Source organism: Zootoca vivipara, chromosome 8 (genome assembly GCF_963506605.1).
Source record: "Zootoca vivipara chromosome 8, rZooViv1.1, whole genome shotgun sequence".
NCBI lineage: Eukaryota > Metazoa > Chordata > Lepidosauria > Squamata > Lacertidae > Zootoca > Zootoca vivipara.
Window position 1 is genome coordinate 64,091,707 of NC_083283.1, and position 22,194 is coordinate 64,113,900.

The 22,194-nt window shown below is 39.8% G+C and overlaps 1 protein-coding gene across 4 annotated transcripts in view; it reads left to right on the forward strand.

Annotated features, from left to right (window-relative positions):
- The first annotated feature begins 6,204 nt into the window (after window positions 1-6,204).
- The window catches only part of RPP40 (ribonuclease P/MRP subunit p40), a 32,199-nt gene continuing 16,209 nt past the window's right edge, over window positions 6,205-22,194 (forward strand). For 2 of the 4 annotated variants that reach the window (XR_004693266.2, XR_009558058.1), the window contains exons 1-10: window positions 6,205-6,375; window positions 9,413-9,557; window positions 10,528-10,596; window positions 11,215-11,310; window positions 12,247-12,372; window positions 13,261-13,459; window positions 14,343-14,477; window positions 14,934-15,155; window positions 21,792-21,867; window positions 22,020-22,185. Coding sequence is in view for 1 of the 4 variants with exons in the window: in XM_035126399.2 (XP_034982290.1) it covers window positions 6,250-6,375; window positions 9,413-9,557; window positions 10,528-10,596; window positions 11,215-11,310; window positions 12,247-12,372; window positions 13,261-13,459; window positions 14,343-14,477; window positions 14,934-15,129 (1,092 nt within the window). In the remaining 3 variants the exon portion in view is untranslated. Of the gene's footprint in view, window positions 6,376-9,412; window positions 9,558-10,527; window positions 10,597-11,214; window positions 11,311-12,246; window positions 12,373-13,260; window positions 13,460-14,342; window positions 14,478-14,933; window positions 15,865-21,791; window positions 21,868-22,019; window positions 22,186-22,194 lie in introns of those variants that run through there. The other 2 variants (XR_004693265.2, XM_035126399.2) reach the window with 2 other exon arrangements.

The window sequence follows — 22,194 nt, forward strand, 5'->3', positions numbered from 1 at the left end:
GATGAGGGGTCCTCGAGAAAATTTTGTTGGGAACCCCTGATCTAGGCATTACTGCATGCACATTCACTCTACTGCAGGCATCCCCAAACTTCGGCCCTCCAGATGTTTTGGACTACAATTCCCATCATCCCTGACCACTGGTCCTCTTAGCTAGGGATCATGGGAGTTGTAGGCCAAAACATCTGGAGGGCCGCAGTTTGGGGGTGCCTGCTCTACTGTTTTAAGTTTGCAGCTGGCTTACTCCAATGGAAGTGTGCCTCCCAGTCCTTTGGCTTTATGTGAATTGTGTGTCAAGAAGCCAGACAAAACAGAGGACATGCTACACCTGCAGGAAATTCCCTCCTTTGAATAACTAATAAAGGTGAATAAGTCCTTTCCTTAAAAAAAACACACAGCTAGAATCTTTAAAATCCATTTACTACACACAGATACATCCTGTGATAGGCTACTGCTCATCCTCCAAAATGGAATTTGGTTCAGAAGTGAACTCCAGAGTATGTTCCTTGAGACCAGCCCAATCCACAAATCTGTAAGGGGGTAATAGTTTTACAGAAGTTTAAGTAAATACATGTTACAAAATTAAATCCCTCCAACGCAGTAACAAATTGCAGACACTCAAGTAGGACAAGATGGTTTCAACAATGCAGTACATTGTTCAATAGCCAGCCATGTGTATGTGGTGGATGCATAGCTGCCAAGTTTTCCCTTTTCTTGCGAGGAAGCCTATTCAGCATAAGGGAAAATCCCTTTAAAAAGGGATAACTTGGCAGCTATGGGTGGATGCCAGACCATATTGTTTTCATTTGAGAAAGTTAGAAATGGATGGCATACTTCAAAAAAAGTCGTCAGCATCCTGAGAACTGCTCAGTGCCTTTACCTGTCTGTTAACTATTGCTGTTAAGGGTAGCAACATGAATGCAAATTGTTCTATAGCCCAGACTTAGGCTGGTGAGCTGTCAAAGTACCGTACTAGCTAGCTTGCACGGGTACAAGCAGCAGCACCTTGGAGGCCATCTTTGCCACAGCACAAGATCAAGCAGCCCCCATAATTCAAAACATACTGCTTTAAGTTCTCTGAATTTTTGCTTTACTGTACTTTGCTTTTACTGAGGCCGCTTTATGCACTGAGAACTTCCACTGCCCAGATGTTTTGTACCAATATAAATGAGAACAGAGTACAGCTTAGAGATCTTTAATTAAATCACAAACGGCAAAATCCTTTGGCAACTAAATTGCCAGTATGAACACTGAAAACCTGAGTATTGCTCTGAGCGTGCAGTCAGAAATTGGATAATTATTTTTTCAATCACCTGGGACTACATTGCCATGCTTAATCAAAACTAAATGGAATAAAAGTCAGGCTACCCATTTCATTTCCTTCCCAGCAAATTACAGCATATAGTTTACTTTTAAGTCAGCTAATTTGGAAGGATGGCTGGCAAAGAAAAAAAAATGTACAATTGCACTTCTATCTTGATTACCCACTGCATGTTCAAGATACATAGGTAGATATTTTTTTTATTAAAAAAAAACACCACCCTAATCTTAATGTTGCCACTTTTAAATTGCTTAGTCTTTCTTTATAAAGCTAATAGCTCCGCAAAATCCATAAATGAGAACATGGCTTGGAGAAGAGAGGGGTAACACAAAGCAAATGAAAAGAAATTAGTTATAGGTAGTGAGAGGGAAATAAAATAGCAACAGAAAAAAACTGCTATATGTAGCAGTTGAGAAAGATGAAGACCTGAGCATACATCAGACAAAGCCTACATATTAGACATGCCCCTCAAACCAGTTAGGCACCTGCCTAGTGTGTGCCCTTTCAACTGCCCCCACTCTTACAGTTCCTTTAAAAAATGCCAAGGAAATGAAGAGGCTGGAGCAGCTGGAGGCTGGTACTTTGCTTTCCATTGGATGGCAAGAGAGTGAAAGTTGTGATAAAAAATGATAAGGAGATTGCAGAGAATCTAAATGAATGATTTGCATCTGTCTTCACAGCAGAAGATATAGGGCAGATCCCAGTGCCTGCAGCAAAGTATGATGCTAGTGAATTGGTCTAGGAGTTTCTAATGCTGTAGCCTTGCTAAAACTAAATGAGAACATAGAAACTCCTAGTATAGAATCATAGAATTGAAGAGTTGGGAGGGAAGGAAAGGATAATCAAGTCCAACCCTCTGCAATGCAGGAATCTTTTGCCCTACATGGGGCTTGAACCCACAACCCTGAAATTAAGAGTCATTACTCAGATATACGTGCCTTCATTACTTCTGGGAAATATGGTTGCTAGAATGTAGTTTAACTACACCATGTACTTCAGGCCTTTATATGAACAACTGTTTTAATGTAACAAATAGATTTAATTTTACTGAAGTATTGTATGAAAATAATTAGAAGCACAAATGCTTGGAATTCTAATATAGCGCTCCAAAACGGTACACTGAAAAATATGCATTTAAAGTATAGGAATAAATTTTATATAATTAGATTTTAATTATGCCCTTAATTGCAACAGATTAGTCAGAATGCATGAAAATTAAAATTACATTACCCTTTAATTCAGTTTTCTGCTCTGTGCTGCAATCTGATATATGGTACTTCTTAGTATTCAAGCAGTAAGAAAGCCATAAGAATGTGCCGGTGGCTGAAAAATACACAGAGGTAGTATTTGGAACATATAATGTTAGTAAGTAAATAGAATCCTTTGAAAATCATCATTTTAGGCATTAGCCTTCCGTTATGCTGAGGCTTCAGTCTACATTGCCTACTGCAGGGGTTCCCAACAAAATTTTCTCGAGGACCCCTCATCGAGCCGCTATTGTGACAAGGACCCCCATTAATTCCTAATCCTAAAATTAAAAAGTGAGAGCCAAATTAAGTCTTTTTATATTTTATATTCATACGTTTTTTACAGTTACAACAGAGTACTCCATCAGTATACAGTTAGTTTTAATTTTCAGTTCTTAATGAAATGAGTTAAATCTGTCCTTTGAGTCCATTATTTCTGAAATATTAGGTTCCAAACTTGAAACTTTCACTCTGAAATCCGACCGCGTGTCGAGCCGATTCCTATATTTGTTTTTCATGAAACACATGGAAGAAAATGCTTGCTCACACCGATATGTGGTTGCAAATGGAAGGATCTTTTTCATTGCCTTATCTCCAAGTTTCTTGTAGTCCTTGTGGCATACAGCAGAACTAATGCCTCTATCTAATTCTAGTTTTGCGCTAGACTCTGCTCATGCAGGAAGCGGCCAAAACAAAAAATCTGTTATCATACGAAATATATTTAATATATTTTTTTATTCTAATAGCATCTTGCGGACCCCTCTGGCATAGCTCGCGGACCCCTGGGGGTCCCCGGACCACCTGTTGGGAACCACTGGCCTACTGTAACTGGTGTTAGTCACAGAAGAGGAAACAGACAATATTGATTTGGACAGGGGCCACAGCACAGGGGAAAGACTTACACGTACATGCACCATGGCAATATTTTAATAATAATAATATACCGCTACACCATGGCCACAATCCAAATCAGGGTTTCCTGTTGCAGCTTTTGTTATAAAGTTAAGTGAATGCCTTTTGGCTAATTATCAAACTATCTCACAGCCAACATAAACTACTTCACATGGTTGTTGTGGGACTAAATGAGACAAAAATCCCAATATGTGTAGAGAACTGAACAATCCTAAGGCAAAATCCGCCAGGAGGAGGAGCTTAGGCTGCAGTGGATCTCTGGCTCAGCTGACTTAATTCCCCACTCAGCTTGGTCATGTGACCTAGCAACCAAACCCTTTTTAAAGGTTTGTTTTTCCCTTTGCCAGGCTTAGGCAGAACAGCAGCTCTATTGCTGAATAGCTTTTGGATTTGGTGTAACTTTATGCTAGCTTAATTTACCCCAGCTTGCTTTACACCAGCTTCTTGTGCACAGAATTGCTCCCACAAAGTGTTATATAAATGCCAATAGTTACAGCTTATTTATTTTTACCCTATATTTCATATAACCTTTGTTGAGATGTTCCATGAAAAATATTATTCCCTTTTGTTGTCACATATGAAAATATGTGCAACAGTTACTTGGTAACTCCTGCCTCGACCAGTATCCACAAACATTAAGTATAATGTTCTTCTGCTGTTAAGATGCAATTACCTGGAACACTTTGCTTTTCTCTCCTGAGAGGACATGTCTTAGTCGTGTATAAAAGAGACATTGATTGGAGATGTAACTTCAGAAGAAAGAGCTGAGTAAATACTGGCAGGCTGGCAAATTATCGATTTGTCACATTCTTGTCCTTCAGCGTCTTCTAAAATGATCAGACTGGCATAATCTTATTTTACTCCAACAGCCCCATGTTAGGCTTATGTGATCCAAAGAGAATAAAAAAAAATTCCTTCAGTAGCACCTTAAAGACCAACTAAGTTTTTATTTTGGTATGAGCTTTCGTGTGCATGCCATACCAAAATAAAAACTTAGTTGGTCTTTAAGGTGCTACTGAAGGAATTTTTTTATTTTGTTTCGACTCAGACCAACATGGCTACCTACCTGTAACGTGATCCAAAGAGGTTAACGAAAAGGGCAGGCATCCCCAAACAGTGGCCCTCCAGATGTTTTGGCCTACAACTCCCATGATCTCTAGCTAACAGGACCAGTGGTTGGGGAAGATGGGAATTGTAGTCCAAAACATCTGGAGGGCCGAAGTTTGGGGCAGGGCTGTCTTAAGCATATCGGGCGCCCTGGCGTCGTGGTGCGAAGATCCTCTGGCACCCCCCCCGCCCCGTTTCCCAGCATGACTGCCTGGTGGGCGCGCCCCCGGCGCCCTGCGCCACCCAGCCTTGCTGTAGGGCCGGCCCTGGTTTGGGAATGCCTGGAATAGGCTTTTAACTTGCATCCAGTTTTGACAGTTGCCCCATGCCCATTGGCTGTCTTTCCTCAGTATCATTCTTTCCCCTTAGCAAACTCATGACTGAACAGAATTCAGCAATTGCATATTGCCAAGACTACTTTTGGTCTAACGTGTATGTAAAACAGTATGCTAGGTGCTGTACGGACCAGAGTGGTGGATTTCTTGTGCAGGGGACTTAAGTCTCAATAGGCTGGACAATGATTTACAGGGGAAGGGAGCACTGAAGTCGTATGGTAAGAAAGGTCCCTAAGTCACATTTGAACAGAAATAGCCATGTTTCCATCTGTGTTATAAGAGGCCCAAGATATACACACAGAGCACCCCTGAGGTAGGTGGGTGAAAATAATTTGAAATGCAACCATAGGTACCAGATCTACACATGTAGGGATATTATAAGGCTGCTGAGTGCTGAAGTTCTAACATGGGCTGAATAAGTTCCAGCTGCTCAGTCCTGCTCCCTTTCCTCAGTGGACCTGGGAAGGAGCTGTTGCCTGGCAACCGCCTCCAGCAAGGAAAGGCTGCTACCTTTCTGCATCAACCAGCTAAGGCACCAGGTGAAAACCTGCCTTTTTGCAGTTGCAATACTGACTTGTGTATTGGGAAACCCAACAGAATATTGGCATGGTGTACCATTTTGTTATTATGTTTCTTCATCATCATCATTAATTAAATTTATATGCCGCCCTTCACCTGAAGATCACAGGGTGGTTCAGAACATAAAAATACAACATGAGAACACAAAATACATGTGAATACCAGAATAAAACAAAACCAATAACCCCCTTCCAACAAACAGGCAATATCATGAACTTTCAATGCTAGCCAGCTAAAAGTTTTGCAGATGTGAGCGCTTTTATTAGCTCTGAAAAATTCTACTGCACTTTCCCATATGGTAAGCTTTCTGGATTCTGGGTGCTTTTTGGTGGCGTTTTCACCACAAACTATCAAATGAGCACACTGAGTCAACTACGGTCACACTGAACTCTTGTGTTTTATGATATGATATATTTATTATTTGATTATTTAATTAATTTGTGTTTTCACGAGTCCTATGTTTCACTCCGAAGGGCTTTTTCCCCTTTCCTCAGCACACAGCCTCTCCTCTCTCAACCGTCACTTGTCTTAAACCAAAAGCGAGTGCGGCCAACCTTTTATACGTAAAGCGACGGCACGAGCGCTTCCCTAACGGCGACCGCGCACGCGCGTACCTCCGCCCCTTTTCCCCAACCCACAGACCGCCTCCCTACGAACGAATGACGTCTTATGCCCCGCCTCCCTTATTGGCCGGTTTCAGCTTCCTTGGCGCGCGCGGCCGCTCGGATAAAAAGGAACGAGGCGCGGCAACATGTTTGCCCCGCTGAGGTGGCTCCGCGAGGGCCCCCGTCATGTGCTGGTTTGCGAGGGGAGCCACGTGCGGCACGAGCGGTCCCGCCACGCGGCCCACGTGCGGGACCACGCTTTCAATTGCCAGGTGAGTGGGGGGGTGGGGGTGAAAATGGGGGTAACGGAATCCTGAGCGGCGCCTCAAGCCTGTGCGAACTTCGCTGGTGGCTTCCGAGGGATGAGGTAGTTCAGGATTGCACCGCCTCATTGACTTCTACAGGTGCATCTGCGATTACCGCCTTGGCGAACGGCCGTTTCTTAAAAGCTTTTTATGTAAAATTGAAACTTCTAGGCGGTGCTTGCTGAGTTTCATGGCCATGTGGCAGTGATAAAAGTGGCGAATTCCTAGCGTCCTGCTCCTTCTAAAGCTATAGGGCTGGGTTTTGCTTTATTTTTTTTTGCCATGTAGCAAAGCTATCAAGGCTTCAATACCAAAGCAGTCGCCCCCCCCTACTGATTCCCCCCCCGCGCCTGATAAAGGGGGAGTGTTCCTTGCTTACTATTCTGTGGCTTTCTGATTGGTCCTACCTGGTGTTTGTTTTTTTCTGGAAAAAGGTGGGGGAATTCACCAGGAAGTTTGTATGGCTGTGGGCTCCCACTGCCACAGAAGTGGCTAAATGTAAGATGTGATTAATAAACACAGGCAGACAATGATCTGGATTATTAATAGCCAAAATTTATTGATCACAGGTGCAGGTAATCTATATTTGGCTCAGGCATTGGGTGTTCCAGCCCTTCCCCCCAGACAAAAATAATAATTATTTAATTTTAAAAAGGTAAGGGAATTCAGTTCCCCCAAGTTCCTGCAAAAAACCCTCCCGTCTGGACATAACAATTCTTTTCAAAATAAAACAGCGTATTACCCAGTGCCATAGCTGGGGGGGGGGGCTGCGTTTTTTGCCCCAGGTAAAGCTTCTACAGGGGTGTCAATGAGGCTCCCAGCCTTTGTGTGTGTGATATTATTCTATACTATTCTAATGATTGTTGAATGTTACATTATTTGATTGCTTATTTTAAAGCTATGTTTTATTATCACATTTTTGTATTGCATTAAATTGTTATATGGTTGTTTTGTATTGCATTAGATTCCATTTCTTCAGCTTGAGTATTGTAAGATAAAGGCAGCAAACAAAAGTGATGATGATGATGATGCACAAATGTGTGTGGGAGGGTTGTGCCAAACTGGGTCTTTTACCTGGGTGAAATCCTAGTTTTGCCCCGTGTTACCCCTGAACTGTAACCTACCTGTTCCTCTGCTCAGCTAATTTAGTAGGTTTTGAGATGTATATGTATCTGGTATGCAGACAGGATTGATGAACAGCTTCTCTAGATATGACATTGTTTTTGCTCCACTACATCACTGCCATTTGGCCTGAGGCTTTTGTTTTTTTAATATCAAATGGTGCCAGTTGGCTGCAAAATATGTGCACACACCTCTGCCAACTGAATATAGTGTTTTATGCCTTTGGTACCATTCTTCACAAATGCTTTTGCCACAATACATACATTAGTTATTAAGGTACTTGCAAGACCTTGCTTTTTTTGCAAGCACTTGCTTTTGCTGCAATACACTAATTATTAGTTTCAGACAGTATCTTTAACAATGTGGTATTTATTTAACATTTCTATCTCATGAGGCACTTAGAACAGCATTTTAAAAACTCAACCCATTCAAGACTGTATTATTTATTCAGTCTCTAACCAACTTACATATAAAATTAAAAATCAACCAGCATGTTATACTACAGAACAGCGCCAACACACCCATCAAATGAAATTAAAAAGAACAAAACATAAAACAGATTAAAAGCCACCAGTGTGAATTCTATTCAGTAACACAATCCAAAAGCATGGCTTCAATAAGCACATACTATACTTAAACCAAAATACAGTGGTACCTCTACTTACGAATAACTCTACTTACGAATGAATGGAGCTCCGTCCGCCATCTTGGATGCAGTTTAGATAGGATTTTTTCTACTTACGAATTTTTAGATAGGGTTGCTTCTACTTACAAATTTTTTCTCCCAATGCATTCCTATGGGATTCGACTTACAATTTTTTTCGACTTACGAATGTGCGTTCGGAACACATTAAATTTGTAAGTAGAGGTACCACTGTATGGGCCAAACTAGATGTGACACACAGCTGCATGGCTATGAGTTTAAAGATAGCTTCACTCACCACCCTTACATGAGCCTTTTGTTCTAAAAAATCAGACATGAGTGGGGTAGACCCACATTTAAACACATCGGCCTATCACATCATATCTACCGGTAACTTGGTCCTTGGTTTTAAAACCTAAAAGTATCTTGGCACATCACTATGATGCTACTGTATTATTTAATTTTTTGCTGGTTTCAAGTTTAAAATTCTACTGAGGGTTGTGCAGAGAATAAAATATTCCCTGACAGAAAGGTTTAACTGTCTAACAGACATGACACTAAAGGGCTTATGAGACAATGGAGGGAAAAGGGAAAGTATGGATTAAATTAAAGCTTAATACCAACAGTATTAATGTATTTAGTACTCACTGCCTTGCAGGATATCTTCAGGAGTGGAGTCCCTTCAATAGATGGATGGCATCTTGTATGCCTCCTTCCGACAACTCCTGCAGCCAAACTGATGCTAAATGTATTGCTTTCCTTTTCTTTGGACAACATCAACAGGCTGGGGGCAGGATCATATGTAGTTTGGGCAGCCTAGGACTTCCGTGGGGAGGAGGGGATACTTGTGGCCCTGCAGGTGTTGGAGGACTCCAAACTTCCATCAGTCCCAGACACTTTCTTGCAAACATTTGTAAATGTAGAGATAGCTTGTAGCTGTGTTCAGCATGAACAAGCCTACAGACAGTGTACCTAACACAGGAATGCTGGGAGAATAAAGCAGGATAAATCCTTGGCATCTTGACTTTCTTGGTGGAAGAATTCGTTACAAATACACAAGTATTTGGGTACTAGCTGTTCATACTAGGTTAAAAACATTGCTTTGTTTGAGATATTATTTTATATAAAACAGCCAGCATTGTATTCATGTTTATCTGTGGAGCTATGTAAAATGCATTTTGCGGTCTGTTTATCAATGATCATAATACCTAATTTATACCCCAAATGTTCTTGGAATAGGTGTCCTTTTTTATCCCTGACTGTGGATCTGTTCCAGAAGCACTAAAAAATACAGTTGCAGATATTGGGCAGTACTACTTGGTGAAGAATTTGTCGCTCCATGAGTTAATTGCACAGGAATTTATTAACACATTTGTGAAGAAAGGTAAGAAACCATTGAAATAGATAAGAACATAGCTGCCAAGTTTTCCCTTTTCTCGCGAGGAAGCCTATTCAGCATAAGGGAAAATCCCTTAAAATAAGGGATAACTTGGCAGCTATGGATAAGAAAGCATGACTGCAACTCTGTTTCATAGAGGTGGATTGTAATTAATTTCAGGAAAATATTCGGCTCCTGAAGGATTTTTGAAGAGAAGCAGCTTAGAAAAATTGGGTGTTTTTGTTTTTGCTTTTTGGCATTTCATTCAGTTGTAACAGCCCCTGCCTACTTTGGCTCTAACATTGTGTCCAATATAATAGTTCTGAGGGTTTGGGGTGCCTTGTCTTCTGGCTGCAGGAGTTTTTGTTTTTTTGCTGCAGGAGATGTTGAAAGCTAGGTGTTGTAATCCTTGAATGCAGTATTTTATTGTGATGGTAAAAGGTAAAGGACTCCCAAATGGTTAAGTCTAATCAAAGGCGAATATGGGGTGTGGCGCTCATTTCACTTTCAGGCCGAGGGAGTCCACAGACCGCTTTCCAGGTCATGTGGAAACTAAACTGCTTCTGGTGCAGTGGGACACAGTGACGAGTGCCAGAGTGCACAGAAACACCATTTACCTTCCCCCCCCCACACACCTATTTTTCTACATGCACTGGTGTGCTTTCGAACTTCTAGGTTTGCAGAAGCTGGGATAGAGCAACGGGAGCTCACCCCATCACACGGATTTGAACTGCCGACCTTCCAATCGGCAAGCCCAAGAGACTCAGTGGTTTAGACCACAGTTCCACCCATGTCCATTTACCTTTACATTTTTACTAGAAGTAACATCACAACAAGTAGAGGCAGCATTCCCAGATTAGTTTAACTATTGCAGTTTCTTTGAAGAACATAATATAATAAAAACAAACAAACAAACAAAAACTATTAACGACTTTAAAAAAGAAACAATATACTCTGAAGTCTTTCTGTGTTTTAGGTTCATGTTATGCTCTTACGTATAAAACAAGGATTGACCAAGACAATACAGCTGCTCTGCTACCAACAGGTATGATATCATGCTGAAAACAAATAGATTTAGCATTTTTCAAATTTTATAGTACAGTACTAAAAAGTATCATTCAGTTGGACTAGCTAGTAGTCTATAGAAGCTGTGTGTGTGCGCGCACACAGAATAGAGGGGGATGTAAATCATATACTCACCTGGCCCAAAGATCATAGACGATCTAGTGTGCATATTTGTGCTTCTCAACACAAATATAAGAAAATGTGCAACTAAGGTATTCCAGGCCTAGTCTTGATTCACATGGCCTTTTATTCTCTTTTTGAGGATTAAGGGTTGTAAGACTCAGGCCTCAAAGCATATAGACCTATGTGTACAGCCTTCACATCATATTGTATATTGTACTCCTGCTCTGCCAGTATGCATAGGCAATCCTTAGCTAGGTAAGTGTATGAACCAGTCCATAGAATGTGTATACATAACAAGCTGCTTTCCAAAATACATAGTCGAAAATTAGAATCAATGTAGTTGATCCCTGTTATCTTCTGATTATGACTGTTCACAATTTTAGTTCAGCGTTATTAGTGCATTTTGTGTTTTTACTTTGTAGTATGTATTAAGAAGTCAGAAAATATGATTACTTGCAATTATTTTTGTTTATAGGCAAATTAATTATATCAGTAGACAAGGATACTTATGAAGAGCTTGGACTGCAAGGCCGTCCTTCTCTGTATTCTGGTAAAAAGCCGATGAGATACAGTAAGTACCTATTTCTTTGATAACACCCCACTTTTTCCAGTTCTTGGGTTTCTTATGAATATAGGACATCACACCCTCAGCTTTTGAGGTTTGGAATTTGAGTTGTATTCTGCTTGAATAAACAGATTTGCCCCCTACAGATAAATTTTCCTGCTCAAACAAGGGAAATGCTTAAATAAGTAGTTCTCAACTCATGTAGCTTGTGCAGATGCATGTGCCTACTTCAGTGTGCATCCCTATTTATATCATAATACTCAACTCATTGCTAGCTCATTTGCAAAGCTAAGCAGGATCTGGTATGGTTTCAAGTTGGATGGAAGACCACATTGAGTGTGCCGCATTGCAGAGTGTTGGACTAGATGACCCTCGGGGTCCCTTCCAACTCTACAGTTCTATGATTCAGTCTGTCTTTTGATACAGACTAGGCTACTGTACATATCCCAATCTTGGGCCAGTAAACGTTGTGTGGAACTAGGGATGAATTAAGGTCAGTATTCATTGCCAGGGATCAATTCAAAGTGCGTTAATGGCATGTAAATCTGATATCGATATCTCTCACAGGGCACATGCTCCTATTCAAGCCCATCAGAGTTTCAAAATGTGCTAGTAAGGCCTTGTTGTAGAACCCTTCCTCTAGGGAGATAAGGTTATTCTCTCCTAGGAGCAGGACCATTTTTTGTGGCTCCTGTGGAATGCGCTTCCTGAGGAAGTCTGCATGTTCGCTTCAGGTTAAGTACAGACTTCCGGAACCAATTGTGTACTTAAACCGAGGTACCACTGTACTGTAAATAATGAATACCTGGTGTATACGCATTAACGTTTTTTATTGCAATATTTAGCTTCTTTTTAGGAAGAGTACCTACTTAGTTATCCAGGTAGCATAAGATTTACTGATACTATGTTCACATCAAAATTTACACTTTCTCCTTTTAATAGTTATTACTGTTGACTTGACTGATTCAACCTTCAGTCCTGATTGTAAGAAATACAACAGAGTGATCTGGGCCTTGAAGGAAAAAATGCCACTAGAGTTTGATTTCTTGATGGCTTGGCACCAAACAGGTAACAGCACATTAACCATAAAAGGGAATTGTGGAAGACATACATTATGAATACCATTCTATTCTAAAGGCTGATTCTGGTGTTTTTACATGTGGCCTATGGGTGTCTATACACATTTAAAGTGCATGTAAATGTAATATAGGAAGGGTAATGTGTCTGTCAGGAGAGCCCCTTGTTTGGCAAGACTGTAGACCTTAGTTTGGGAAGTGCATATCTTTTCTAAAAAATGGGGTTTCTTTTATGTAATAGGCTGGAATGCTTAGGCATCGAAAGTAGAACTAAATTTGTGGGAGATGATGGTATGTATTAGACACCAAAAACAATTGATTTTTTTGGGTTTTTGAGGAATCAGTAAATGAGGGAGTACATATATATATTAAATGTACAAGAGAATTATTATTATTATTATTATTATTATTATTATTATTATTATACAGATAAGCCTTAAAGATTGTGTGGATAGGATAAGGGGAGTGTATTAGAATTATGACCTTGTGTACTTCCTAATTTGCAATTATTTTTCATGTATTCTTGCATTTTCCCAATAATTTCATTTTTCAGTTTAAACCTCTAATAATGTTGATCACGCAAATTCCAGCAAAGTGGCACAGTCTGGTTGCTCTCCTAAGTGCTAAATGGATCTGAAAGTATACTTTTTATACTAAAAGGAATGTGACAATTTGTGGGATTGAGAGGAGGAGGTTGGAAATCTTAGGCTCTGGCACGGCATAGATAAACAGTAGATTTAATTTCGACACTGTATTTCACTAAAGCTATCTTTCCAAATTGTACACAATCATAAAAGAGTTTGAATAGTTTGAAACAAAATGCTCCTTTTAAAGTCTGTTTCTTTTTTTTAACTTTTGGGGTGTGTTGTTTGCATTCAAGGATCAGAAGAATCAAGTTTGATGTCATACTTTTCCAAAAACCAAATACAGGCACTTCAGCCAAAAATAACATTCAACACATTAAGAAATGTGCAGTGTCCAGTTCTGGAGAGCAACAAATTGGAAGGAGAGCCAGAAACAGCATGCAGTGCTCAGGAATTATTTGAATGGCTAGGTGCCATTTTCACTCATACTGGCTTGTAAGTATCTGTTGCTTGTTGTAAGTATATATACCTGACTATTTTTCTTCAAAAGAAATCCAAATGACTATCAAATTACACACACACACACACACACACACACACACACACACAAGTATTAAAAATAGTAGGAAAAACATCACTACAAAATGGCAAAACCCATCATATTTTCAAAATGAAAGGAACAGGCAAGCAAAAGGGGGAGTATCCACAATACAAGTCATCCACTTTCAGGCACCTGTTGAACTCCTTTTTCTGCCGACAGAGCCAAGCCACTGGTTAAACTTTCCAGCCATTTTAATGATTTTTAAAATTGTTTTTGTTGTCTTTTGTGTTTTATTATGCTTGTATAAATTGTTGTACACTGCCTTGATATTTTAAGTAATTTGGTGGTATATAAATATTTGTATAAATAAAAGTTATTTAGACACTGTAGTGCAGGCATCCCCAAACTCGGCCCTCCAGATGTTTTGGGACTGCAATTCCCATCATCCCTGACCACTGGTCCTGTTAGCTAGGGATGATGGGAGTTGTAGTCCCAAAACATCTGGAGGGCCGAGTTTGGGGATGCCTGCTGTAGTGCATAATGTCATTCGGATAGTTATTATCATATCTAGGTTATTAAAAGGAAGCTGAATTTTTCTGCTGAACATCACTGTTGTCCACAGATCTCAAAGGGCACAATCTACTGACACAATGGGAATTGTACAGGAGAATTTACTAAATGGATTTTGTCCAGTGAAAGGGAAAATTATTCAGCACTTGGTGATTTAGCTGCATAGCGCACAGATTTTTAAAGCAGAACATTTATTTAGCAGTCAGTATGTTAAAATATTAAAGAGTCTTGCATAGGGTCTTACTTGGCATATCTTCTTTCTTGCAGAGAAAATACATCCTCTAGTTTCTTATCAACATATTCATGCCCTCAACCGAGCACAACAGTAGAACAAGCTTTGTTGTGTACAATAACTGGCTTTATACTTCCAGAGAAGATAATTCATTTGTTTGAACAAATATGGTAAGCAGTTAGCTATACAATCTGTCCTATTCAGCATGTTATAACTACACCTGGAGTTGATCAAATTGAGACCAAAACACACCTAACAACACCATTAAATACCAGTGAACTGACTTCTGAATATACATGCATTGGGTTGCACTGCATGTGTGTTTATGCAAAACTGTATATTATATTGGTTTCAGTGTTTTTCCAATCATTTGATCCACAGCCAATTTCAGGCTTGTTACACAAGCAGAAGTCCTTGTTCAGGGTTTCCACTGATGGCGCTGGTTAGGTGAATCCCTCCCTGTGTGTTTATTTGAACAATCTTATGTACATACTCATTATCAGTAAGACTTATTTCTCTGTATATATCCATAGGATCAAGCTGTTTGCTGAACAGCTATAATTTAACTTCTCTTGCAAAGCTTAATATAATTTATAGTTTTGCTTCCCTTTTCCTCCCCACAACAGTTCCTATTTTGAAGAACCAAAGTTGGCTCACTGGATATCTCTCATTGTTCATGGCTTTGCTGACAGCCCTGTTTCCTGGAAAGAAAGTGAACATGGTTTCCTAAAAGGCGGGGAGAATTTATACAACTTCGTAATTTTTAGGAGCTTGGATTACTGGCTTCAAATGGCAGTTGGAGCATATGATGATTGTCCTTAAATAATGACTACTGAAGGCATTCAAAGGTGTTGTATTATTAAGTAGGCATTTTTGTAAAATTATAAAAAGTACCCTTTTAAAAATGTGCTTGAAATCAAACACAAAGGTGAAATCATTTTCATTTTCATTTTCTTTTGAAAATTAGTTGTATGTTTAAGTGTGTGTGTTTATATGTGTGTGTGAAGTTGGTTTAAAATCCTGGTATAAAAACAATGACACGTAAATAAAAACATTTATTCTACCTTTTGGAGAAAAATGTTTTTAATTTACGTAAGAAGTTGCAGAAGCAACAATTATTAGACTTTGCTCGTACCAATGTGGCAGCTACTAGGAAGGATTGTACCAGTTCCTAGAGCCAGCATATCGGTACAGCTAGAACCCTTGCCTTATCAGAGAAGAGCATCTCAATCCCTTTTCCTTGCCCTTTGTGCTGCACAGCTGTGCTGTCTTTTTTTATTGGGCTGTGTGTGTGAATTCTGATTACAGCACAATACCATTGGAAATTACTAAGAATAAAATGACATTTATATAATGGGAGGCGACTTTGCAACGTGTCTGCTGCTTGTGTCATGGGAACCATTTTTATCATTTCCCGTGATCCAATGAAATGACTGCAATAAAACACAGCTGAACTTACTGGATGAAGAATTGGGAGTTTGCCAGCAACTGTGATAGTTGGGTGGAGATCTCATAGCAGCATTTCTACTATAATGGAAATGGTTGCTAGGACAAGATATTGTATCTGACAGTAAGCTCCTGTTAGTAGAAAGGTAAAACTGATGCTTACTTTCTAGGTTTACCAAATTGTGACCTATTCCAAGTGCCTCTTGTTATAATAATTTCAGGTCAGCAAGATTTTCAGGTGCCTCAAGTCCCTATTCAATCTTGCACCATCTTGTCTGTTGGGGAGCGGAACTAGAGTCCTTTAATTTAATACTTACAAGTTCCTTTTATATCAGCTCTTACAAGGTGATCATAAAATGTTAAATACATTTGAAACATGATATTCTAGACATTAACTTCCGAACAATGGCATGCAGCACCAGTAGAGTTGGGTTCTCCCAGAATAATGCATTGCTGTTCTTGAGCTTTTACTCAACAGGTCAGAATCTGGCAACTCCAATGGCATTTCAGCATACTCAGAAGCAAATACTGATTGGGTAGAAAACATGCAGACTGAATGGCTGGAAAGTGATTTACCTTCAACGTCACAACTTGCAAATTACTTCAACCATATAAAGTAAAATAAATAGGACAAATGCAACAAACTATAGTAGATAAACTCACTGCAGCATAATAAGTTGAGCCTGTTAAGATCAAAGCAACTGCAGTTGCCTTGTTGTTTAGTCGTGTCCGACTCTTTGTGACCCCATGGACCATAGCACGCCAGGCACTCCTGTCTTCCACTGCATCCCGCAGTTTGGTCAAACTCATGTTCGTAGCTTCGAGAACACTGTCCAACCATCTTGTCCTCTGTCGTCCCCTTCTCCTAGTGCCCTCCATCTTTCCCAACATCAAGGTCTTTTCCAAGGAGTCTTCTCTTCTCATGAGGTGGCCAAAGTATTGGAGCCTCTGCTGTCACCATCTGCAGTGATCAAGTTGCCTTAAAGACAGCCTTTTCCCTAATTGCTGTGCTGAGATCTTGGTCCTTGCTTGTCAGTGAAGCTCAAAGCCAGACAGGAAGGAAGTGAGCTCAGTTGTGGAAAGGGGTAGGTGTAATATACTTAATGAAAACCCTTCAAGAATGGAAATCTACACCAGGGGGATTGTGACCTTATTCAATTTGTTAGACATGAATTCAGCAAAAAATAAATTTACACAGCATTTAGTAACAGATTACAGAAGTAAAATATTATGACCAGAAATTATTACAGCAACTGTTGGCATTGTTTAAAAAATGTGGCCGGGGGGGGGGGGGTGCCTCATGATGCTATATACTGGCAATCCTAGGAGCATTGCTGCTCTGTAAATACTCTATTATTATTTTTGGCAGAGAGCATGTTTTTGAAATCCTTGCTCGACATTATTTTGTTTGTTTTTAAACATTATTATTATTAATTATTATTAACCAGAGTATTTTTTTACTTGGCATAGTGGCCTTTCAGACAGTCGGTTTGAGCTTCAGCTTTGAGCTAGTTCACAGAGTCTCGGCGAGTAGGCTGAGCATGTAACATTGTACAGCGGTATAATGAGCAACCTGGCCATCAAATTTTGCACCATCTGAAATTTTTGAACCATCTTCCAAGACAGCCCCACATATAATGCATTGCAGTACTCTATGCAGGAAACAATGGATGACATCATGTTTAAAACCGGTTGCCTAAGCGTACAGTGTTAACACATGACCATGACATACCCCCACACCATAGATCCGTGGTTTGCTAATGCTTACATATTTATATGCTAGCAATTTGTTTCAGATGTGATGCGTATCCTTGCATGGATCAAGTTTCATTTATTTTATGTGCCCAATGTCACATTTGAATTGCTGCATAATTATTTTTGCTTTTTTTTCTGGATGGTGATAAATAAGTCACACTAAAAATATAAAAAATATAAAAAGGAAGGAAGACCGCATAGACAGGTGGAGCTGAACACATTTCTCTACAAGATTGGAATTTGCTCCATTTTAATCTTCACAGCTGTTTGCTGTCTCTCTCTTGAGGGGGGGAAACACACACTGCACATCCATTAAAAATATATTAAATTCCCCCCCAAAAAAAACTAAGAAAGATGCCTGCAAAGTAAATGTTTACACCTTTTCTTCATTGTTATGGAGATTTAATCCAAATCATTCCACTGCACATTTTAAAAAAGTTTTATTTAAACAGGAGAGGTAGAACTAAAGGTCAAAAAGAAATACACAGAATAGGATTACTGTAAACATGTTGAAGCAGCTCGGCTTTTACTGAGAAGATGTACACCTCTCAATATAAGTCCACTTAGCCGTTCTTTTGTATTGCCATTAGAAAATGAAACCATTCACTTAAGAAAAACTTTCGCTAGCTTAAATTGCTCAATCCTCTTAATCATGACAGTAGCCTTATCTAGTGAGCTCAACCAATTTATGTTTTAAAATAGCCACAAGACAACCTTATAGAATCTATAGCAGATCTGTGAGTGACCATGTAAATAAACAGAAGAGATACTGAGTGCTTAATCTAAGGGAGGTTTAAATTGAAAAAGGCTCAAGGCATGTGGATCTGAAAGCATTTTGGGGGATTTAAATTATGGATTAGATACATAACATCATACTTCTGAAAGCCTCATCATGGTCTGAAGCACTGCTTTATGTCTTCTGAACACAATGCCAACTGCACTGAATCTGGCACCTGCTGTTGTAATTAGCTTTTCTGGAATGGTTTGTAACACACTCTGGCCAAAGGCTTCTCTCTCCTTCCCTCCCCCTCCTCACCCCCTTCTGTGCTGCTGTGGTGGCAAAATCCAACACTCTTCCTTTTGCAGTTTTCCATCTATTGATCCTTTTCTACTGTCAGCAACATGAGACAATATTTTCAGGTGATGAAACCCAATTTTGGTCAATTAAAAAAGAGCCAAGAAGGCTTTCTACAAGCAATAAGAGTCAACAGAAGTGAATAGTGGGTACTAAATTAAATGAAAGAAGAAGCTTCTGAAATAAAAAATTGAAGCACTGTCAAAGTATTTCAGTGTATCTGAATAAGTGTGCATGCACACAAAAGCTCATACCAATGACAAACTTAGTTGGTCTCTAAGGTGCTACTGGAAGGAATTTTTTTATTTTGTCAAAATTTAGGCTTTGATATGAAACGGAGTTGGCTGGAGCTCACTCATCTGTGTAGGTAGTTTGGAGATGAATTAATACTTGCATATATCTATGCATTTTCCCAAGTAGAAAGTTGACTTTGTAATTCTCCAGAGCAGAAGAATCCAATAGTTTAAGTTCATATTTGTTTCATTTTGAACTGGAAAGGCCATCCAGATTTTTCCAGTGCAATGTGCTTATGTAGAGTAAATGTTGTGACCTAACAATTTTTGCTGAAAGGCAAACAACCATAAACCTTTAAAAATGTGTTTTAGAGAAATAATGCATGAACCAATGCACTGTGCCAAGTTTGTAACATAATGCTTAGTATACTATTGCTTCAATTTAGCAATAGAGAACTTGCAGCATTGTTTGGAGAGTTCATGAGAATTCTCATTCAGATGTAGAGGGACTTTGTGATATTCATCTGGTGCTCTTCTCTGGGCTTAATTAATTCAGCCAGTGATTGTGCACGTCATCATTTGTGTCCAATTGGAAACAACAAAGTTAAGCTACACCAGGATCAAGTCTTGTATAGGCGACGGTAGAGATACGTTAGGGAGTAACTGGGTATTATGATGAATACAGATACATTTTAGTTGCTTGGTTTAGGATCCTGCAACTGTTTTTCATATCTTCAGAAGCTTAAGACCTGGCTGCTGTAGGTAAATTCAAATCAGGTGACAATAACCACTTGAAAACATAATTTCATTGTGTGCTGAAGCAGTCATTTGTAGCTTCCTGCCATTCATATTGTCCAACTTTATCAATCCTGTCCACCCCCACCCCCAATTTTCTAGCAACTGCAAAGGGGTGACAAAGTTGGGCTTAGCATTCACCAAGGCATTAAATTGCTACCGTATGGCTCTTCTGAATCTACCTTGTAATGTACCTTCATGAGGCTGATCTGGAAGACTGTTGATAGACTTGATTCTTCCTTCCCTAGGGTGATCTGATGAGCACATATTACACTAGAAAGTTGGCACTGACTTACTAGAGATAGGGAGGGGGGAGGGAGGGAAGCTGCTGTTTTTTGACATGCTTTAAACCCTACCTTGCACACAGCCCAGAATTTATTGTTGCCATTAAGTGCAGTCATGATATTCTAAGAACAGTGTGTGCCTTCAGGCAACTTTAGCTCTTAAAAGAAATACATTATCAGTTGCCACAACTCAGTGGCTTGCTAGGGTCTTACATCTTCTGAAAGAACACAAGACCTTTCATATTTTAATTCACTATATATTTTGGAAAGTTGTTTGGTTCCTCTCTGCATTAACCAAATTTTGCATGATGGTTCCTGAGATTAAGGAGTGGGCTTTCTTCTGTTTGGATACAGTTGGACACCATTTTGAACCACTGATTTTCACAACTGATTTCAAAACTCCACTGAATTTTCTTTGGGGGGGGGAGTGGGTTCTTAGAATTCCCAAGCAATAGCAGGTATGAGGCTTCTAGATCACAATATTTTATCTTATAAAAATATGCAGTCCGCATTGGGGATGCTCAAGCTTTGTTGCTAAAAATCATTCAGGACATTGTGGTGTGAAACGGAATGGCTTGGTCTGATGCAGGAAGGCCTTTCTTGTGGTCCCTTTAAGCAACTTAATTTTACTGCAGCAATTAAAATATATTTCCTGAAAATGTCATCATGTAAAAACTTGAAGAAATGAAACTGAATTATTTTTGGAAAAAATAGTCTGAAGCCTTTGGTGAAATGTCTGTTTCCAAAAGTAACCATGGACTGTTGATTTCTTCAATTCATTTCCTAACTCCCAAAGCGAAATATTGTAACTTGCTTGTCAATTGAGTTGATGCAGTGATTTTGGTTCTCATGGGCTTCTAGCCCAAAAAGCCTTAGAACTGGCAATTACTGCTGTCCTGGGAAATATAGAAACGGTTCTTCATTTTCTGTCCCTTTCTGTTCTCTATTTTATTGCCAGAGGTCTGAAGGTATTTCTCTGTGTCATTAAGATACCAGGAGCATATGTTATCTTGTTGATAGTGTTTTAGATAGTGTTGTATTGGCAGTGTATAGCAGTACCTCAGTTTAAGAACAGTCCAGTTTAAGAGCGATTTGGTTTACAAACTACGCAAAACCAGAAATAGTGTCTTGGTTTGAGAACTTTACCTCGGTCTAAGAACGGAATCCAAACGGTGGAAGGGCACCGGCAGCGGGAGGCCTCGTTAGGGAAAGCGTGCCTCGGTTTAAGAACGGTTTTGGTTCAAGAACGGCCTTCTGGAACGGATTAAGTTCGTAAACTGAGGTACCACTGTATTCTTAAACACACGTAATAGCAACCAATGCTACTTCCGAGTAAAATGTGCTTAGTAGCGCAGACAAATTTTTAAAATATCCTCACGTGCCCTTCACCCATGTATTTCACTCTTCTCCCTGTATCTACAAAAGAAGACTGAGTCACCCTGATCCATGAGTGCTCTGTGTCCAGGAAACCTCTCCCATTATATCCTGAGCAAATTATCAGAACTGCCAATTTGGAAGAGCACACAAAGTTAACACACGGCAGCATATTACATACATAATTGGGGAGTACATATGTGAGGCAACTGGATGCCCAGTCTGCAGTATTGAATCGTTTCCTTGTTACACTTCCTTGGAATGGAGGTCATTTCCTGCAAATTAAAACACCAAAAGGCAGCCCTTGCCCCCCCCCCCGTCCCCCATAGATGCCCATGGTCACAGTTGGTGTTTCTGTGATACAAGCTTTATTTGCATGTATACATAGCCTGAACGTGAGAGCACTTTCACCTCATTAACTTTCCAACACGTCCTGTTCACCCACCCACTAGGTTTCTAGTGCCATAGCTGTCTCTTTCAGACCTGGTTTCAAGAATGGCAGTCTCTCTTGTTCTCTTTCAGACACAGACACATTGATTACATCTCCAGCCACGGCAGGAGGGAAGAAAGACATGCACCCTTCCACATGGATCCCCAGGTATTTTGTTTCCGTAGCAACACTTCACCCGTACTTGGTCATCACTTTAGTTGTGCAAAGACAAGTTGTCTTTTAGCGATCCACGATGATTGGGGTGGGGTGGGGGTATCAACTAGAGCCTTGATTTCTCTTATATCTTCCCCCCCCCCCAGCGGAAAAAATGGTGGTTGTAGCACATACATCTTCCGACACAGCAGATTACAAAACTGAAGCATTCCCCTTCAAAACAGCGTGAGGCTAGAGGGGGGAGCCATGTATCAATCCTTTATTCAACATCATTCAGTCCCTCTACTCCTTTATCGGTGGAACAAAGAGTAAGTAAGTAAA